Below are 21,239 nucleotides of genomic sequence, written 5' to 3'. Positions count from 1 at the left end.
TGGCGGTATGATTGCCGCCCTATTAGGAGTTTTCCGCTGGGCCAGCAGACGAAAACAATGTTTCTGCCCACTGGCTCAGCTGAAAACTCACCACAACATTGAAGCCGGCAGGAATTTTGAGGTGCGTCGAATACAGCAGCAACCGTCACGCATTTCACTGTCTGTAATTCGGGCAGTGAAATGCGCGATGGGGCTGCTCATTGGGGCCCCTGCACTGCCCATGCCAAGTGCAGGCCCCACAAGGAAATGCCCTTCCCATATGTTCATAATATGACTGTGGGTAGTTTTAGCTTCCAGTTGCGGTCTTCACTGGTCACATTGGAGAATAGTGTAGAGTTTGAAGTTTAATTAATTGAAACTGACTCATTTGTCTGTGCAGTGAAGGATATGTGTAGAACCACCTCGGATTCAAGAGGAAATTGCATCAACTTTAGCATCAATCTCGAAGACTTCTATTTTCTTTGTGAACCTTGATAGTTGTAGGCAGACTCATAAGCAACCAGACCAGGATGTCCTTGCTCTTCTTGTGTGAAGTCTTCAAATGTGGGCTCCCCCTGCCCCTTCTTAATGGTGGCCGCGCACAGTGCATGTTTGCACCCGAACCACGCCCAGCACCAGGAACTCTGGATCTCCGCTAAGCCACCCCTTGCCAGCCTCTGTTACGGCACTGAGACCCTCCACCGCCTTAACACCGGATGTCTCAGCAACTGCTGCTCCATCTCCCCTAAGGACACTTACGGACCTTTCAGCTGCAGGAACTGCACCTTGAGCGTCAGCCTCAACAAGCTGAAGGTACTCTCCACACACAGAGACACAACACCCTCCACAACCCCATCAACTGCCTCCTCCTGAACATCAGTTCCACCTCTGGGCCAGACATCACAATCGCCATTCCCGACGGATACAGCATCCTAAGGAAGGACCATCTCTCCCGCCCGGGTAAAGGACTCGCCATTGTACACAAGTCCTCACTACTTGTCAAGGCCGTCCCAGAAGAAAAATGAGCCACCAAGAAACACCTTCACTTCCTTGTCCACTTCAACCACATCTCCTTCATCCATGGCACCCTGGTGTACAGACCACCCGGCCCCTACCCAGCCTTCATAGATGACATTGTTGACATCGCTACCCCCCAGGCCCTGGCGTCAGACGCCTACCTCCTCGGCGACCTGAACTTCCAGCTTGAGGACAGCACCAAACCAAACACCACCACTCTACTCAACAACCTCGCCACTGTCTGCCTCAGACAGCTGGTCTTCACACCCACACACATTGCAGGACACACACAGGACCCCATTTTCACCTCAAGCATCCAGAACACCATCGAGACCATTTCCACCTCACTCTGGACCGACCACCGCTGCATACATTTCACAATCACCGCATCTGCATCCCCAGGACCCCCCACAGGAAATGGAATGAAATCACAGATGAGCAGCTCGCCTCTACTCTCACCAAATCCCTCCCTCCAACTTCCGATGAGGCCAACACAGCAGCGCGCAATCTCAACGCATGAATCACCGACTGCACCAACACTGCAGCCCTCCTCCGACTGACATCGACCAAGTGCATACCTAAGAGAACCAGCTGGTTCACGACTGAACTCCAAGAATCAAAGCACACCTGCAGACGCTTAGAGAAAAAATGGAGGAACAGCCAAACCAGCGAAGACCTTGCCTCCTTCAGAGCAGCAACCACCACCCACCGCAGAAACATCAAGAATGCAACGAAGGATCGCATCAACTCCTCCACACACAACTCAAAAGAACTCTTCTCAGTTATCAACAAGTTCACAAATTCCCCCCTCTAAAGCCAGCAGCATCCCCAGTCACAGGACCTCTGCAACAAACTCGCCACCTTTTTCAACCACAAGATCCAGGACATCTACGACCGCTTCCTCCTGGAAAAACCTGGCACTGGAACCAGCAACCGACTCACATCCCCAGAACCCACCCGGACCATCCACAGCTGGTCCACGTTCACCATGTAGGAAACAGTCAGCATCACGAACAGCACCCTCTCCGGAACCCCCACGGACCCCTGCCCGCACTACATATACATCAGAGCCAGCACATCCATCGCCCGAGCTCCGAAACACGATGAACTGTTCCATCAACATTGGCACCTTCCCCGAGGACTGGAAACATGATGAAATACGCCCTCTCATGAAGAAACCCTCTGCCCACCCATCAAAAGTAAAGAACATCCAGCTCATCTCGCTGCGACCCCACCAAAGTACTGGAGAAAGCAATCAATGCACAACTACAGAATTTCATCAAGGCCAACAACTCCCTTGACAGCTCCCAGTCCGGTTTCCGCAACAACCACAGCTCGGAGACAGCCCTCTTGGCAGCCACAGATGACTTCCGATCTCTCCTAGACTATGGCCACACTGCAACGCTCACACTCCTCGACCTCTCAGCAGCCTTCAGCATGTTCTCCCACAGCAGGCTACGCACCAGACTCCACGACATAGGAATCCATGGAAGTGCCCTGAAATGGATCCACCCCTTCCTCTCCAGGACGACTCAGAAGGTCAGATTCCCATCCTACACATCCAGACCCACAGGAGTCAACTGTGGAGTCCCCCAAGGATCCTCTCTGAATCCCACACTGTTCAACGTATAAATGGCCCCTCTCGCAACCATCGTCAGAAGCCACGGAATGAACATTGTGTCATATGCCGATGACACACAACTCATCATTTCCCTCACTGAAGACCCGGACACGGCCAAAATGAACTTCCACTCAGGAAGCTTTCACCACCTGGATGAGAGAAAGCTGCCTCTAGCTGAACTCCGACAAGACTGAGCGCATCATCTTTGGAAATGTCACCTCAACTTGGGATGACTCCTGGTGGCCCACATCCCTCAGCATCCCCCCCGCATCAGCTTAGTACGCCCACAACCTAGGCATCATCCTCAACTCCTCCCTATCCATGATCCGCCAGGTAAACTGAGTTGCCTCCTCCTGCTGGCACACACTCCGCAAACTTCAGAAAATCTTCAGATGGATCCCAGCAGACTGCCTCAGGACAGTCACCCACGCCTTCATCACAAGCAAGCTCGACTACGACAACGCCCTCTACACTGACACCTCGACTAGAAACATAAAAATACTACAACTCATCCAGAATGCTGCCGCCAGAGTCATTCTGGACCTCGCACACCAAGAACATATCTCCCAACACCTGAGGACCCTCCACTGGCTCCCGGTCAAGAAACGAATCACCTTCAAGCTACTCACCAACATGTACAAGGACATACACAACGCAGGACCAGCCTACCTGAACCACTGTGTCTCCTTTCACACCCCCGCCAGATCCCTCCACTCTGCCCAGCTGGCCCTGGCCACCATCCCTTGCATTTGTAAAACCACCGCCGCAGGACGATCCTTCACCTACATTGCAGCAAAGAGCTGGAACAACCACAACCTACCCCTGCACCTCAGACAAACCCCATCACTCACCATCTTCAGGAAGGACCTCAAGACGTGGCTCTTCAGATGAGGCCCCCTCCCCTGCCACCCCACCTGATTCCCCCCAGCACCTTGAGACCCTTGGGGGGGGGGGGGTCAGTAGCCGTGCTTTACAAAAACTGATTGATTGATTGATTGAGAGTATGTACCTGCTTTCCCTAGGCCATGCCTCAGATCCCTTATAGATTTCTTACTTTCAAATTCCTATTGGAAAGATGACTTAACATGTTAAAATTTCATTTTCATTTGCATTAATTAACCTTTTAACGGCTAAACATGTATGTCATGAATACATATTTTCTGTTGCATAACTTTCTGGCGAGGCTTCTATTATTCCTCAATTGTTCTTTGTATGAACCAGCACCATTTAAAATCTCAGGGTACTTTGTGCTTAGAGTGGTCAGAGTAATCTGTGCTTCAGCCACTGAACTTCTTAAAAGCACCTACAAGCACGTCCTGTGCGCCTGAGACGAGGTGGGGGCCGACCTTGACTGATGTCCTAAGTACTAATTGTGTCAATCCAAAAATCTGAGTTTGATTCCTTGCCCCTGTGTATTTTGAATGTGGGCCTTTTTTGTAGTCTGTGCAGAAATATTTCTTCTGCATGCTCATTATGCTGTCACTTTTGTTTTGACATGTAGGAGATACTTTGCATCACCGCTGTCGTGTAAACTGATTTCCATTTTGTTTCCGTACACTGGAGAGCTGTTTGTGCATTCCAGTGGTTTTACAGTAGCAAAGCAATTACTGTGCCTTCACAGCCAAACGCTAAATGCCATCAAATTATAGGTTTTCAACTCCAGCAAGGCACGATGGATCGCAGCAGTAAATCCTACGCGAGAAGCTTTTGCTGAAATAATAGGAGCAGACTATGGAGATGATTGCTCATGGGCAGAGTCTGCTCTGTAGTCGCTGAGTCGTGAAAGATGAAGGCAGACCTGCTTGGAAGGGAGTTCATAAACTGACTTGGAGCTTTCATGGTTTGAAATCCACAAGTCATTCTTCCTCCCTGACTCGGTTCGGCCTTTGACGGGTCTTGCTGAGGAATGAATTTAGTTTTTCCCCAACCATAGCAATTTTTCTAACTTATACACATTGCTACCATTCGTGGTGTTATATGGCGTAGTATGTATGGGATTCAAGAAACGTAAAGGGCTGCCTTGCGCAAAGGAGAAAATAATGTTTAAGAAATCTGACCCATATCATGTGGTAACAGTGGACGCCTGGCCACGCCTCTTGTGAGTAAAAGTGCAAACACTTTCATTCCATGCACCGACAATCACAAATAGCACCATTACTTATTGACTAAAGGCACAACCCCATAGCAAAGTAGCAACTCGTGAAATATCTGCTCGAACTGTTGTGTGGTCATCCCTTCTTATTAACACCAGAAGGGGGAAAAGGAAAAGCATCGCCATGAAGCGCAAAGAAAGAATCACCTACGTGCCTTAAACTGTTGTGTGTTCACTCTTGCTTGTTTACTAGAGAAGAGAGACACAGCACCCTCAACAAACTCAGAAGACGGAAACATCCCTATACAGAACTGGTGGACCCTCCAAAACACAATTGGTATGCAAACGCTTACATGGTACATGATACATAAAATAAGACATTTAGATGTTCTGTATAGCTCCCACAATGTTCGTCCCTCCACTTAGCCCTGAACATTATCGTATCACACATTTAGGTACTATTTCAGCTTGTTTTTAAGGTCTGTATTAAACCTGCAATTGCCAATAATAATTATTGGTGCCTTCAATGCCATTCATATCCTGACGAGTTTATCAGGATGGATGGGAGTGCCCACAAGTTTCAAGCTAAGGGGCAATGACAAAAGGAGGTCCACTTATTGATGGGCCAGATATGGCCACAGATGAACAAAAACAATGAAATCATCTGATTTTGCATCTAAGCCTTAAGGAGAGCCCCATCGTTAAGTTACTTAACTCTAGTATCTTTAATATCCTTCAAACACCACTGTCACAGATTTTGGGTTGCTATTGATTTTTGAAATCACCTTGAGCCCTACCCCTGGCAAATATCGTTGATCAGCTATACACGCAGAAGAAAATTCTGAACCTTCGCCCACCAACTCTGAGTATAGAGCAATCATCACCTCTTGTTATTTCCAGTGTGGATTATTTAAACAGTGATTAACCTATTTTGCCATCGAAGCCTTAGTCAAACAAAGTTAAATACCTGAACAACTCGGGCAACTCCACTCAAGGATAAAAAGATCCTGCATGGTCCCCAAGGGTACACTCCACCTTACCTGTGCAAGAAATGCATAAAAGCATGCTCACCCTTCAACTCAGATCTACTTCTAAACTATTGCTTGTCTTACCAAAGTTTTCAACCCTTGATAGAAAGTTTTTAACTTCTGGTTCCAGGTTTAAAAATATGGCATAATTAATTGCAAATAAGGATGCAACATTGAAACGTTTTACATGCCTGTTAAAGCCTTTCTCCTTAGGAGCAGAGGCTCAGAAAAAGCCAAAAGCACATAGGTAGCGATCATCAGTATATAAAGATTTGTTACCTGCAAAGAGCATAATGTATCACCATATCCATCCATCCATAAAATCTGTGAATCTTTTCTTATTTGATATATTTGTGCCTGACATGTGACTAGTTAACACAGTGTCATTACCTCTTATTTCATCCACTTCATTCTAGTCTATACATTCAGACGCAGCCCTCCCCAAAGACATACCCTATTGCAAGCTATTTCTTTTTCTTTGTAAAAGACTCATGTGGGTTAGTCCTTTTTCGATTTCTAATCTTCCATTACAAACCCCCCCCTCTCCCACCCCGGTGGCCTGTTGTTTTTTCTGTCACTAATGCATACCTTCTTGTGTCACCCATTATGACTTACACAGCCTTTCTGCAGCAGATGGTGATGTTGCTGTGCTGTGCCCTGGGGTACACTCGCCACTCATGTTCTGAGCTTGGGTATGAAGTGTAGATGGTGGTTGGGGCTGTGCCAGGGAGACTCCTTCTCTTTGTCCCGTGGTCTCAGCTTCAAACAGTACACAGGTGCGCTGAAGCGCAGCAGTACAGTGTCTGCTAGTTGGAAAAAGATGTATCTAGCTACTATTTATAAGATGTAATGAAAATCAAATATAATGCTAAAGTTATGTTTTAAATAAATATTTAGGAAAATTGACTCTAAGAAAGATACCTTTCCTTGCCTGAAGCCCCCGAAGGCTGATTTACATTAGCTCTCCAGTAGCTGCCCTGCCAGTACTTGCCCCAAATTAGATGTGAAAATTGCTCCCAGAGATGTGACAATGGCCTGAGTGTGGGGAGGTGGTTTTCTTCCTCTGACAAGAAGGCCAATTAGGGTGAACACAGGAACTTCAATAACTTTTAAAGTGGCCTGCTCTTCTCAGTTATATGTAGGATGAGGCATGGAGAAGACAAACATTTGTTTCTCCAGCCAGGCTGGCAACAAACCAAGTAGGAGGGGAGCCATCCCCAGAACTGGCTTTGAGTGACCACAGAGGAAGAAACTGTTCATTTCACTGGCTGCATTTCAGGGTGGGTACATAGGCTCTGCACAAGGAAGAAAGTGTTACCAATTTTGGAGTTTTGCAGTAAGGTGCATTGTGGGATTGTTCACAGTTGGGCAAACGGGAACTGATATGAAAGTGAGTGGGGCTGCCCCTGGGAACTTTTACCCAATTGGTTAGACAGGAGTCAGGAATTACCCCACCCACAATCTGAAGCCAATCATACATGTAGCACCACCCCCAGATACTTCCTGGACCTGTGGAAGAACAGAGAAAGTACATGTAAAGAGACCTGAAGGTCTGGACCTGCTCCCACTTGTACCCAGAACAAAGTAGACTCCAAGGGTCAATTGGCTGACTGTTTATGTGGCTACAGGAACACACCACGCTGCAGGAGTCCTTTGCTTGAAGCGCCCAGCTGACCAGTAATAACTGGACCTGAACTGGAACCTTCTGGTGGCCTCTACTGGATGGAGTCCCCCATCCCCCAAGTTTTGGCTAACTTGACTTTTCCTAAAGTCTGAAAATTTAGTCATGATTTGTTGATTTTGACTCTGGTATTTTCCAAAATGTAATGAAGTAATTATATTTTAATTTATGTTGTTAATTAAACTCGGCAAACATTTTAGCTCATTGTCAGTGCCTGATATATTCCTTTCTATAAATACATAATGTAACGCCTGGGAAGAGGATAATGGAGTCCTAGTCCTCCCTGTGCCATTCCACAACCCACCCTCTCTCCCTGAGTATGTTGGCACCTACATTATAAACCAGCTTGTTATGAGTAAACCACCAGACTGGAAGGAAGGTTTTTTGTAGAAAGAAATCGGAAATAGAAAAGGGACTAACTTGTAAGTGTGTTTTAGAAAGAAAGACAGTAAAGCTCACAACAGGGTCTTCTTGGAGCCGGACAGTCTCATAATGTAAGGACCTGGATGAGATGCTCTTGTACTCAGGGTAATGAAGATTACCGTTAAGTAATAGGGCTATTAAGCATGATCCATCATCTATGACTAGAAAATGGCAAGCATGGCTAGCAAAACTTATTCATCAGTTGCAGAGCCTTTCCACACAAATGGGTTGTATGTAAGATTTCCTGGTGAATGTAAATTAATTCAAGTTACTCTTTCAAAGCACCGCTTCTGACCACTACTGTTTTCAGTTCAAACCTATAAACAGTAGTAAAGTTGTGTCTAAAGGAAAAATATCCTTTGTCAGTGTAAACAGTTATACACAGATGAATGTAGACCTGACATTCACATTCCAAAGTAGGATGGCAGACTCTTGATCAATGGACATGTAGCCCAACCTTTCATTAGCCGTGCCTTATTTGTAGTTAGAGGAAGTTCTGTGATTCAAACAATGGAACCGCAGTCATCTCAACTGTCAGAAACAGCCGGTGTACACCAACAGTGTTCCTGCCGTGCTAGCAGAATCTGTTCTTTAGGGAAAAATACGGAAGCAATATGGGTAACCCTGAATATGCTGTGTGGGCTGTGGGCTGGGAGGTCCACCATCCCTACCATGTGATGGCTCACTGTCATAAAGGGAAGCAACAACCTATCGTGTTGAGGCATTATTAGCTCTGCACAACACATAAACTCCAGAAAGAGGGAGACGCATTGAGCATAGGAGAGTGTGTGACAGGGAGCGAGCAGCAGAAAGCATAGGAAGGAATGTTCATGAGAGGGACAGAATGAAAGTTAAACTGAGTAAAATATATCGATCAATGCAAAATACAGAAAGCTGACTGAGAGCAATCAACCAAAAGTCCATTGCACTCGATGGCAATTAGGAAAATAAGTGAATAACCTATACCTGTTTAAATTGAATACACAACTTGCACAATAAAAATAACATTTTGTAAACACTGGAAAATTCGATTTCATGTATTTATTTCGGAGTGTGGGCTGTATAATCGCTGATTTTCAAAAGGGAGAAAACCATTGGCAAAACACCAACCAAAAACATAAAAGATGACATGAAAATCAGAACACTCTAGAGCTATTGCACTGATATGTTTTACTGGTGAAATGCAAGTCTTCAGTTTTATTTCATTCGTCTTTTTGCGTATTTTATATGCATCTATTTTTCAATCGGAAGGAAAAAATTCGGTTTTTCATAGGTACTGGATTACATGTATTCGTTTGAACTATCATTCCATCTGTACTTCAGATTTTAATCACGAAGTTTAAAGAGTGATTAGATGGGAAATCGTATTAGAAGACTTAAATTAATTTATATGAATATTAATAAAGGTATTACTTGCAAGGGCTTTTGGTTAAATTTGTCATAGTTTTGTAATTAAACTGTTACTGAAAGTTAAAATAATTGAATATGATAATTTTATTGGAGATCTCGATTTTAGTTATTGCTGAAATTAAGTTAGGGAAAAGGGTCCCTGTTTCTTTTACTTCAATTAAATAAAATGAAAGTGACATTAGTATATTATAATAGATAATTTCTAAGGATTTTGAATTAATTTACTGTAATTTACTGGAATTGATATTATATTATCCTGAATGCATTAGGTTATTGTTAGCGTGTCCTACTTTCATTTACTTTTAATGTGTTAATATTCATATGATTAAATAATTAGCGTTTGTTGGCGGTCCTACCATATGTTTTTAATTTATTTTAACATAATTAAATATTTAACATTTTGCTTCGAAGAGGTAGGGTTAAGTTTACTGTAAAATGGGTAGAGTCGAAGTAATGAGAACTGTAATGAATGGTGTTATGAAAAGGGCAAAGACGTTTTTAGGCCAAAGTGAACAGCCGGTGCTTCTGGACAAATCACCTAGGGCCTCATTACGACACTGGCAGTCTAATGACCACCAGGGTTGCGGTGGAGGTCGGACCGCCACCAGAACGGCAGTCTGAGCACCATATTACGAGCGTGCAGCAGCAGCACTGTGGTCGGACCACCAGCACCACCAGGTTATGACTTCAAGCCGGTCTGGCAGTGCTGGCGGTCCTAATCTGCCAGGGCAGCGCTGCCTTGAGGATTACGACCCCCTTCTCCACCAGCAGCACTACCATGAAAAGGCTTGCAGAGACCGGGTGCAGGGGGCCCCAGGGGGGCCCCTGCACTTTGCATGGGCAGTGCAGAGCCCCCCCAGGCCAACTCCGTCGCAATGTTCACTGTCTGCTTTGCAGACTAGTGAACATTACGATGGTGCTGGTGCACCCTACACACTACAGCATTGCTGGCGGCTGTTTATGAGCTGGAGACAGTGCTGTAGGCCGTTTCGCACTGGGCCAGCGGGCGTAAATTGAGTTTCCGCCCGCTGACCAGGCGGAAAACTCATAATGGCCCTAGCTGTCAGGCTACCAGACTCTCGGCACCCTACCTGTCAGCACTTCGGCAGATGGAAAAGCCCGAAAATGAGATGAGATGCTCTAGTAATAGCTATAACCCCTGCCCCCCACCCACAGGTATTACACAGTCTCTGCAACATTAGCACAGACCCGATGATCAATCCTCGCAGACCCAGGAGAAACTACAACAAAATGCAGATATATCAATAACACCTCTGCTGCTTTATTACAGCCCATTGACTATTCTATAAGTTATAATTCTCGATTAGCTCCCATGCATACTCTATGATAGAAAATGAATAATTAGGAGGCTTCACTGATTGCAATCAGTATCAAACATCATCGGTGCCTGCACTGGTACTAGGCTGCACGTAGGAAAGGACAGGACTGCACCGTATGCCATAGATACTGCACATGCCTGCTCTTTCCCTGTGGAGCAAAGGCAGAGCTGCCAGGTAACTTGCTGCCCTGCGCCACAAATCCATAAATATTCCCCGTAGTGTCCATGGAAGGAGCAAGATCACTTCTATAATGTGGGAACAATCACTTGCCCTCACCAAGAACAGACTGGGCTCCACCAAATTTGCTGCACTCTTTCAACTAGTGAGCAATAGCACTTACACTGGGCAGAAGGTATTTTTATTTAATCAGGTGCACTGTCTCAGTGGGCCTCACAACCACCCATCGAGAGGAGCGTTCACCCACGTACATAATCTCTGCTGTGAGTACTTCAGTTACATTAATTTTTCCTGGCCTCATTCCCAATTTAGATTACAATCGTGGTTCTATTATTTTGTTTCTGAAAAATTAGCATTTCTGAATATCTTTCCTTCAAAATAATAAATATATCTTCACATATTAGCCACACTTTCTAAACGGGAACATCGTATGTGATTCAGAGGTCTCTTAGCAGGACTTTAATTATTAAATGCATCGAAATGATTGTGGCCAGATGCCAAGGGTCGGCCGTCGTGAAATTATGAGCAGCAACTCTTCGAAATCTTGTACTGAATTGTGCGGTGTTCGGTAAGACTTGCCCATGGTGTCTGATATTTCTCTTATTTCTCCTTATTGCTGCTTCCCGTTTTTCACTGTCCGTTGAATAACATTCGAGGAAATTCATTACTGTGTGACTTGGAAATTAGAGGGATACTTTCAATTGTGTTCTCTGTTCATAATATCTACATCATGAATTAGAAGCCTGGACTTTTTACGAAAACTGGAAGAAAAATCTTGACTATAAAAATGTGGTAGCGCTGCCAAATGTTAGTATTTACATTTTTTCCCTATGTATGTAGACGCTGCTTGGCCCACTTCTTTCCTAGTTGTATATGTGGAACTGCATATGATGAGATCGTCAATGAATTAGAAAATGTTTGTGTTGCTCCTGATACTGCATAAAATATGTTCTGATTGATACTATATACAAACGTACTAATACGTAGGCACATATGCATTGATTAATTATTTGTGGAAAATAAATGTCTATGTCAAGAATGTTTGTTTTTTGTTTCAGAGGAAGGAAAAAGATATGGACCAATTTTTGAAGAACAACCTATTGATACAATTTATCCAGAGGAATCCCTAGAAGGCAAAGTGTCAATGAACTGTAGAGCTCGTGCGAACCCACCCCCTACGTACAAGTAAAGTATTTAAATATCCATAGATTTATAAAGCGTGGAATTGATGGAATGATATTGAATTTTCCTAAGACATATGTTTTGTCGCTATGAATTTCCACAACTATTTACAACGAACAATGTCTTCAAACAAAATGTACCTTCTCATTGGTTGTTGAATGTGAACATTTTCTTTTCATCTGCATAGTTTGTTGTGCAATTAATTTTGAAGACTGTCAACAGTTAGGCAATATTAGATTTTTTGAGGGACAGCTCCTTAGAAGAGACGCCAATCTATTTTATCAAATAAAAAATATTGTGAGGTAGGTGCTCTTTAAAGAATGAGGTCACATGGCATGTGAGTAAATTATCTCATGACAACTTTGAGATTTCCAATTGTAGGATCTTTGGCAAACTGACTCAAACTTTCAAAAATATATCCTGCCAGCAGCGCCAATGTCTCCCTAAAGAGTACTGCTCACACGGTCAGTCTTTTGTCATCTCTGTGACAAGGGGAATAGGAATCACGGTCTTTATTTCTTTCAGTAGAAAGCAATCATTTGACTTTTAGTAAAGGTTTAAAGACATGGCTTTTCACAAAAAGTGAAGTGTTTTACCTTAATATGATTTTATGATTTGGCTGTTTTTTTATCAACCTACGTAGCACCAGGACACCTATAGATAATAGCACATATTAGAAATGTCATGACATAACATCATATCACATCACATAAGATAACGACATCTCGTTTCAGAGTTATACTCTATTCATTTTTGCATTCATTGTTTAGGTATGAATCAGGACCACTATCTTTTGATTGAAAGGTTATATTCTGTGGAAAGATGCATTTGAATCACAAACTATGGTAATAGTATTCTTAGATATTCTGGCAACTTCTGTAATGGGAGCCCTAAAACTCATTTTATTAATTTGGGAGGCTATCCAGGCCTTGTTTATCATAATGTCAAATCGCCGAGCACATTCCTGAGGTCTAGGACTGCACTGTGATTGTGTCCAGCAGCACTGAGAGTGGATCAGTCTCAGCAGAGATCTTATGAGATATCTTTGCTATATATGTGCGTGGTAAATATTGGTGTTAATGAGGGACATTAGCTGAAAGTGGCGTGGTCCTTCATTCCCCTATGAAAGAATCGGCTGTCATCTTGTGTTAATTGTTCCAACTGAGTGGTCCTCAGTTAGAACATGTCTGACTCTAGAAATATACTTGGGAAATATATTTATTGCACCAGTGAATGTTTCTAGGTTTATTGCTAATTTGCCTTCACAATAAGTAGGGCATAAATTAACATTGTGGAAAAAAACTGTAGCTTAATTGCTTAAAAAGAGAATTGATAAGTATCTAGTCACACTAATATTCAGTAATAACATGGCATTGCTTCAGAGTGTATACTGTACATCTTCTGATCGTAGAGTATGAACAGCATTAGGATTACATGTAAAGTGTATTTACCTGTTTTTTGTGGTTCCTGGAAAGCAACCAAAAGCCTATATGCATTTACACTTTCTGTTTGAGCTATTCAATTATTAAATTACTGGTTGCATGTCCATTTTTGATACATATTCCATAGATGGCAAAAGAGATGTAATAGACAGGAACTGTGTAAAGACATTCCCTTTCTGATTTCAAGGTATGTTATGAAAAGAGTCACAAATCAGGATGTTGTAGATGGCATGCTTTAGTTAATCTGACAGCCTAATGTAATTATTGTTTCTCCCTTGTCTAGGTGATTTTCCCTCATGTCCCTGGTTAATCTGTGAATTGCTCTGGTTTCTTAAGGGACTTCAGCACTAGTCATGTTGGGAAGAGGGCTCTCAGTTATCTCAACGGGCCGAGCTCACTTTTGCCTCCTAACTCAATTGTGAGAGACTCATCTTGTTCAAGATTTCTTGCCTGCTATGTCACTAAAGAGTCTCTACATAGAGGTTGATATTTGGAGATTAAATCCACAATTGCAGTTATAAGGAGCACAACCTAGCTTAAGTTAAATCTGTAAATTACGCTTAGATTTATACTGTCCCCAGGCGTAACATTTTCTCTAAATATGATTGATTATATTCATCACTTCTGGCTTGCTGTAAGATTATCTCAACCTCTTTCTACTTCATTGATTTCCCTGTTGGCTTACCCCTGTCTACTTTCTCACCTTGCATATAAAAGCTCTCTCTGCAGTGACTTCCCAGGTATCTTGCTCATTGAAAGAGGTCTACGATCCATGTAGTGAGACTTATGCTTTAGAAACAACTTTCCAAATCATTTAATAAATACCTTTGAGGTTTTGAATGTTGAGCCGCTTTAATCTTCTTCAAACGCAATGTGCTAAATTTTGAAAGCCCTCGTGTTTCATTTTGATTTGCAGGCTGTTACTCAATCTTTAAATTATGGTTGATGTCCTGGAAAAGTAGAAGGATGTTGTCCTTTACAACAATAACTGATTTTTCTTTGTAACCGCTGCAGATGATTCAAGAATGGTGATTAATAATGAGTCTTTCTCTCATGTTTCTCTCTCCTGCCTGCCACAATAATATTTCTATGAAACGTCTTGACTGCTTCACCTCCTTTTATTCTCATTAGCACGTGGCATTACGATGGTATATCTCTTTCACAATTTCCTATTTTCCTATTGTATTACAGCTTTTGACATCTGGCAGTGTGATGGAAGTTTGATCTAGTATTTACTTATGTGGGTCATCTGATTATTGTAGTTTGTTCGGTGTGTTTTAAACAAAGTATTAAAAGATCAGTCCTGCTGCTTTGTTTTATTTCTAATTCTTCACCTACGGGCCACATATACAAATATCAGGTTTTGCGACTTGCAATTTTGAGTCGCAAAACCTGATGCACACCAGCGTCAATGACACTGTTTGTGAGTCCCAATGGGGTCACAAATGACCTATCTCATAAATATTCATGAGGTAGGTTGCAATTTGCGACCCCATTGGGAATGGCTGCCCTCACAGGGATGGCGGCCTTCTAGGGACAGCAGCCCACCATGTCTGTGACTGCTTTTAAATAAAGCAGTGTTTTTTTTAATGCATCCTGGTTTCCGTAAAGGAAAACGGGATGCATTTAAAAACAAAAAAATAAAAGTTTTCTTTCATTTTTTCAGAGCAGGCAGTGGTCTGTGGGAGCACTGCCTGCTCTGAAAAAATATATTTGCTACCATTCACAAAGGGGAAGGGGTCCCACGGGGACCCCTTCCTGTTTGCGAATGGGTTAGCACCAGTTTGAAATTGGTGCTAATTGCAATTGTTTTGTGACTGCATTCACGGTCACAAAACAATCATACATCACCCTGCGACTCACAATTAGGAAGGGAACATCCCCTTCCTAATTCCAACTCGCAAACCCTATTTGCGATTCGGTAAAGAGATTACTAAATCGTAAAATAGGGTTCGTATATTCAAAAATGCTTTTTTCTTGTCGCAAAAGGGCCGATTCTGCGAATCAAGTCGTTTGTGGCGAGAAAAAAGCTTTGTATATGTGGCCCTTAGTCACTACCTGTTTCTGCATGTTTTAATTTCTGACTTTTTAGCCCTGAGATAATATAATTGTGCCTTCTGCTTTAACATGGTATCTTTGCCTTTCTCCAGGAAATAAAGTTTCATTCTGATCAAAGTCAGCATATGTGACATCTTCGTGATCTGCATAGTGCTGAAGGCCTTTCTTATTTGCTCTGGCCCTACTCTTGCTAAGCTTAAACACATGTTCAATGCCATGTTTCTCACTAGGTCAGAATCTGTTCGATCGTTGCAGGGTATCGGAATGTCGATGAGCTGAGGCCAATCAGAAGATGGTCTTGGATGATTTGAGATTTCTTGGTTCATGGTATCACCTCCTTAGATAGGTATTCTTGGCTCATCAGAGTCCTTCAGAAAGTCCATTCTGTGTTATTAACTGACATCAAATACAAGAACCATTTCTTGATGATTCATAGCTGTGCAAGAGCAACTGTGTACTGTACCAAAAGGTCGTGCTGAAGCAGAAATCTGTACCAGATTTTTTCGAAGAGGTGAAAGGCTTTGTTAAACTGTGTCCTTTGTTTGTGGCCCTTATCCTAGTCCAAATACATGAAAGTTCGCCCCATCCCAAATTTAAAGTTTCATGTTTTTCAACTAATATGAAAAACGTAAAATTACATAATAAAGCACAATGGAATACTTTAAACACAAAAACATTATTAAAAGAAGATCGCAAGTTAAGATATCACATATATTATCAGATATACTGTTAGGTCCCAATTCATTAATATCTTATTAGCTAAAAGATGCTATATTTAAAAACCTTTCACCTGAAGCCAGAAAAGACACATACCTTGAAAAGTCGATTGCTCTGTTGTTGATTGAACCATACATAATCCCAATAGCTAATGACTAACATCTTCTCCTGGAGTGTTCTAATATTTAAAGTGTTTCTAGTAAAAACTATCAATATGGCAGTGCCAAAGGTTTGTTGGAGGACAATAATGGGTGCATTTGTCCCACTACTCTTTTTGCAGTGCTTTTTTTGTATAGAAAATAATTGTCAAGATTGGTGTTCTCCACACCATTGACAAAAAAGAAGGAATGCATTGTTCCTGCTGACAGACCAGATCACTGCTCACAAATGCAGTTTACTCAACCTTTCCTTGGTTATATGTTGTCTGTTTAGTAGATTTGTCATCAGGTTCAAGTATGGCTCAATCATGTATGCAGAATAAAGGGTAAACAGGCATACACTTCTACAATTCATTAAGCTTCATTGCTCTTTAGAATATTTGTTTGCAAATATAATTACATTTTTTTATTATATTTGTAGAGTACAGTAACCAGTCTTGTCATCTGTAAGAAAGGGCTTCATTTTTTTGTCATGACCCTCTCTTTTTTACTTGTGTGGTTTTGCTGACAAAGGTTCTATGATATAATATCATTGTCAAAATTATCAAGAGACACAAATATCGTGTCAGGAATATTGTGGAAAAGAATATCGACCTGAGATAGGCAAAAATATATTTTTAAATAAATATCAAATCTGAAGTTGTTCATTATAATTAGTTAAACATAATGTATTGTTAATTAGTTGTAATAATGTATTAAATACATTTCTGTACATGCGTTTACACATAATCATATCTTTCAAAGTATATATACATATATTTATAAATGTGTATTTAAAAACAATTACATCAATAAATGCACAATTTGTAAATACATTAAAATGTAAATATTAACAGTAAAACGAATTGAAAATTTGCAAAAATATATAAATGAACCAAAACATGTAGCTTAGTTCAAATATCAAAATAAAAAATAAAAATGTTTTAGTTACTGCTGTATACTAAATGTGAAAATAATATACATATATTTAAGAAATACTGATTTAACAGTTTAACAAAATTACAAGAATATTATTAGCAGAAAGAACAAAAAGGTAAACGTATATATATAGATATATATATATATATATATATATATATATAGTATTACTTAAGATAGAATATATATAAAACACTAAGTAAAACAATTTCATTAAATTAGATAAAAAACAAAATATAAAAAAAAAACACAATTAAAGAGCAATAATACAAATGATATAAATCTACTTTAACCAACATTAGGAAAACTGTTGGAGTTCGGAGGGGATTGATTTCCTATTTCCACCCTAATTTAGAAGGGAAAGTGTTGGACTTTGGAGGTGTTGAATCTGTTATTCCCACTACAGCCTAAGCAACTTTGGAGAAACTGTTGGACTTTGGAAGGGCTAAATTTACTATTTCTTCTATAGGCTGAGCAACAGTAAGGGAAGTGCTGAACTGCAGAGGGATTAGATTTACTATACCCACTCCAGTCTATGCAACAGTTGCAAAAGTGTAGAACTTTGAAGGGGGTTGCATTTAGTATTCCTACTCTATTGTAAACAACTTTAGAGAAAGTGCCTGACTTGACTAGGGTTAAATTTACTATCCTCACACCAGTGTAAGCATCAGTAGGGATTTGGAGGGGTTCCATTTACTACTGCCATTCCAGTCAAAGCAACAAGAGGTAAAATGTTGCTGTCTGGAGGGTTAGATTAACGATTCCCACTCCAGTCTAACAAACAATAGAGAAGGTGTTGGCCTTTGGAGGGGCTAGTTTTACTAGGCTTACTACAACCTAAGTGTTAGACCTGCATCCTTGGCGTGGTATCCCCAATCTTTTTACCTCTGCTCCCAGTATTTTGACTGTGTGCTAGATTTTGTTTTTGCTAGTTTTACGTACTCTTGGCAATTTACCACTGCTGACCAGAACGAACGTGCAAGTGCTCTCTATCTAAACTGTGATTATGATTGGTTATGCCTAACCAGCATTTTTGATTTACTAGTAAGTACCTAGTAAAGTGCACTAGAGCTGCACAGGTCCTATAAATCAAATGCTACTAGTGGGCCTGCAGCACTGATTGTGCCACCCACTTGATTACCCCCGTAAACATGTCTCAGACCTGCCACTGCAGTGTCTGTTTGGGCAGATTGGAGCTGCCATTACGACCTGCCAAGCCTTCCCTTTTACTACATGTAAGTCACCCCTAAGGTAGACCCAATGCTTCCCCATGGGCAGGGTGCAGTGCATTTAGAAGGTAGGGCATGTACTGGTGTGTTTAACATGTCCTGATAATGAAATATTGCTAAATTCGGTTTTCACTATTGTAAGGCCTATTTCTCCAATAGGGTAACATGGGGATTGCCTTGAAATATTTTTTAAGTGCAGTTTCCCATTTGGAGCAGATAGAAATATGGAGTTTGGGGTGTCTGAACTCACAATTTAAAAATAATTTTTTTGATAAAGTTGTTTTTAGATTGTGAGTTTGAAAATGTCACTTTTAGAAAGTCGGCATTTTCTTGCTTAACCATTCTGTGCCCCTGCTAGGCTGCTGAATCCATGTTTATGTCAGACTGACAGTTGGGCTGTTTGTGAATTCACTCTAGACAGTGATACAAAGGGAGCTGAGGTGTGTCCTGCATATCCTGATGGGTCTTCCTGGGCTAGAGTGGGACTGGGGAGCTGACACCTGCACTTGAAAGGGCTGTGCCTGACCTCACACAATACAGTCTCCAACCCCCTAGAGTGTGGCTGGGGCAAGGAAGAGGCAGTGTCTTGTGCACTACAAAGACTTTCCTTTGAAGTTTGCCTTCTTCAAGGACTGCTGACCCCATGACTTAAGAACACTTCTGGATCAAGAGGAACCTTTGCCAAGGAGAAGAGCTGCAAGGAGGAGTACTGCCCCTTTGCTGTTTACTTTGCTGGTTTGGTCTGCAGTTGCTGCTTCTGCCTTAGAGAGGATAAAGACTGTACTTTGCTGTGTACCCTGCTTGTTCCAAGTGGTTGGACTGAGCTTGCCTCCTGTTAAGAAGTCTCAGGGACATCAAAGACTTCATCTGCCAGCATCTGGGCTCTCTTGCTAAGATCCCTGACTGTCAAGTGATGTCACATCCAGATCCTGGGTCCTTAGAAGGAGAAGTTGGTAAAACCTGAAAGAAAATCCACACAACAGAGCTGAGAATCAGACAAATTGATGCAACCGCAGCTGAAAAATTGACTCAGCGCCGGTGAAATTGATGCATCACCAGCTCAGTGCAAATTCATCATTGCTATGCATCTGGATTTTCTATGCATAGACCCTGGGCATCAAATCTTAAACATCACTGCATGGACCTGAGCCTGATCCTCCAGAAATCGATGTAGCCCCTGCCCGCGAGGAAAGAATCAATGCATCGCTTACCCAGCGGAGAAAGAATCGACACACGGCCTCACTTGCGAGTAAGGAATTGATGCATTGCTTGCTTTTTTAACACACCCTCACCCCTGTAGCTCTATTTTTGAAAAATAATAGCAGTTTTTCTCATCCATTGATTCTTATGAATTAAGATGCTTTTTACTTAAACATTTGATATCTTTACTTGTGTATGTTCGATTTTTGTTGTTGTGGTCTTAGTTGGTTTACATAAATATTGGTTATTTTTCTAAACTGGTGTGGAGTCCTTTTGTGGTGTTTTCACTGTGTTATTTTATGTGTTTGTGCAAATACTTTACACATTGCCTCTGAGATAAACCTGACTGCTTGTGCCAAGCTACCAAGTGGGTAAGCAGGGGTTATGTGAGCTGTGTATCTCCCTTACCGTGGCTAGAGTGAGGGTCCCTACTTGGACACGGTGTAAACTGACTGCCAACTCAAGACTCCATTTTGTAACAACAATAGGAAAATGGGAAAGAGAGTTTGGAGGGGTATTTCCACTTCAGTCTAAACAAGAGTGGGGACAGTGTTGGAAATAGGATGATTACATTTACTACTCCTACTGCAATGTATGCAGTAGGGGAAGAGTTGAACTTTGTAAGAATTGTACCATTCCAACGCAAAATTATTTTATAACAAATTCTGAAAAACCTAACAATAATAACATTTTAAATAATTTAGTACACACAAATGCATGCAATATAAACTTTTTTTTAAAGTAAAAAAATACAACATAATTAAAAAAGCATTACAAATTAAATTAACCTCCCCCACAACTAAAAAAAACACAGGAAAAATGTAATTAAAATACAATTAAAAGAAAACACAGAAGAACAAGATTTCAAATGGTGGCAACAGAAGGGTGTAGATATAATGTGGTATTATGTAGCCTGTGAATCCCCAAAAATATGTAGATACTAATAGTGTTTCCATCATCCGGTGTGCAGCTTGGTCAATTGGCTTAATAGGGAGGAAGCAATGTTTTTTCTCTCTAAAGCTTGTTCAGTAAGTGGTGTTGTAGTGCTTCCTGCCACTGCAGAGCCTTTATGTGCAGTTTTACACTGCCATGTTGACCTGGCAAAATAACCTTTTGACACCCCTAAACCTATCCTTTTTATACATATGTCACCCCTAAGATGGACCCTAGACAACCCAGAGGGTGGGGTGCCATGTATTTAAAAGGCAGGACTAATGGCAGTAAAAAAATCTTTACATTGTTTTTCACTACTGCAGAGGATAACATTGGGGTTGCCTTATTACATTTTATAAGTGCATTTTCCAAATGCAGAGAGATAATTATTTCAAGTTTGGTATCTCTGGAATCATAAAATCCTAAATTATAATGCAGTCAGATTTTATATTGCAATCCTGAAAATGCCACTTTTAGAAAGTTGGCATTTTCCTGCTTAAGCCATTTGGTGTCCGCAGCCTCTGGACACATGACTGGGTGTAGCTAGCGGCTGGACTTTATGTGTTCCCCAAAGACAACTACACACAGTGGGAGCTTAGGTGTGACTTGATGGCCATCCTGGGCAGGATGGGAG

At 41.6% G+C, this 21,239-nt stretch overlaps 1 protein-coding gene across 3 annotated transcripts in view; it reads left to right on the top strand.

Annotated features, from left to right (window-relative positions):
* The window catches only part of CNTN1 (contactin 1), an 895,734-nt gene that overhangs the window by 532,856 nt on the left and 341,639 nt on the right, over nt 1-21,239 (top strand). For all 3 annotated transcript variants that reach the window (XM_069228856.1, XM_069228858.1, XM_069228855.1), the window contains one exon: nt 11,827-11,953. In XM_069228856.1, coding sequence (XP_069084957.1) covers nt 11,827-11,953 — 127 coding nt within the window. The remainder of the gene's footprint in view (nt 1-11,826; nt 11,954-21,239) is intronic.

The sequence above is a fragment of the Pleurodeles waltl genome, chromosome 4_1, assembly GCF_031143425.1.
Source record: "Pleurodeles waltl isolate 20211129_DDA chromosome 4_1, aPleWal1.hap1.20221129, whole genome shotgun sequence".
NCBI classification, from domain to species: Eukaryota; Metazoa; Chordata; class Amphibia; order Caudata; family Salamandridae; genus Pleurodeles; species Pleurodeles waltl.
This window is presented reverse-complemented; position numbering and strand designations above follow the sequence as displayed.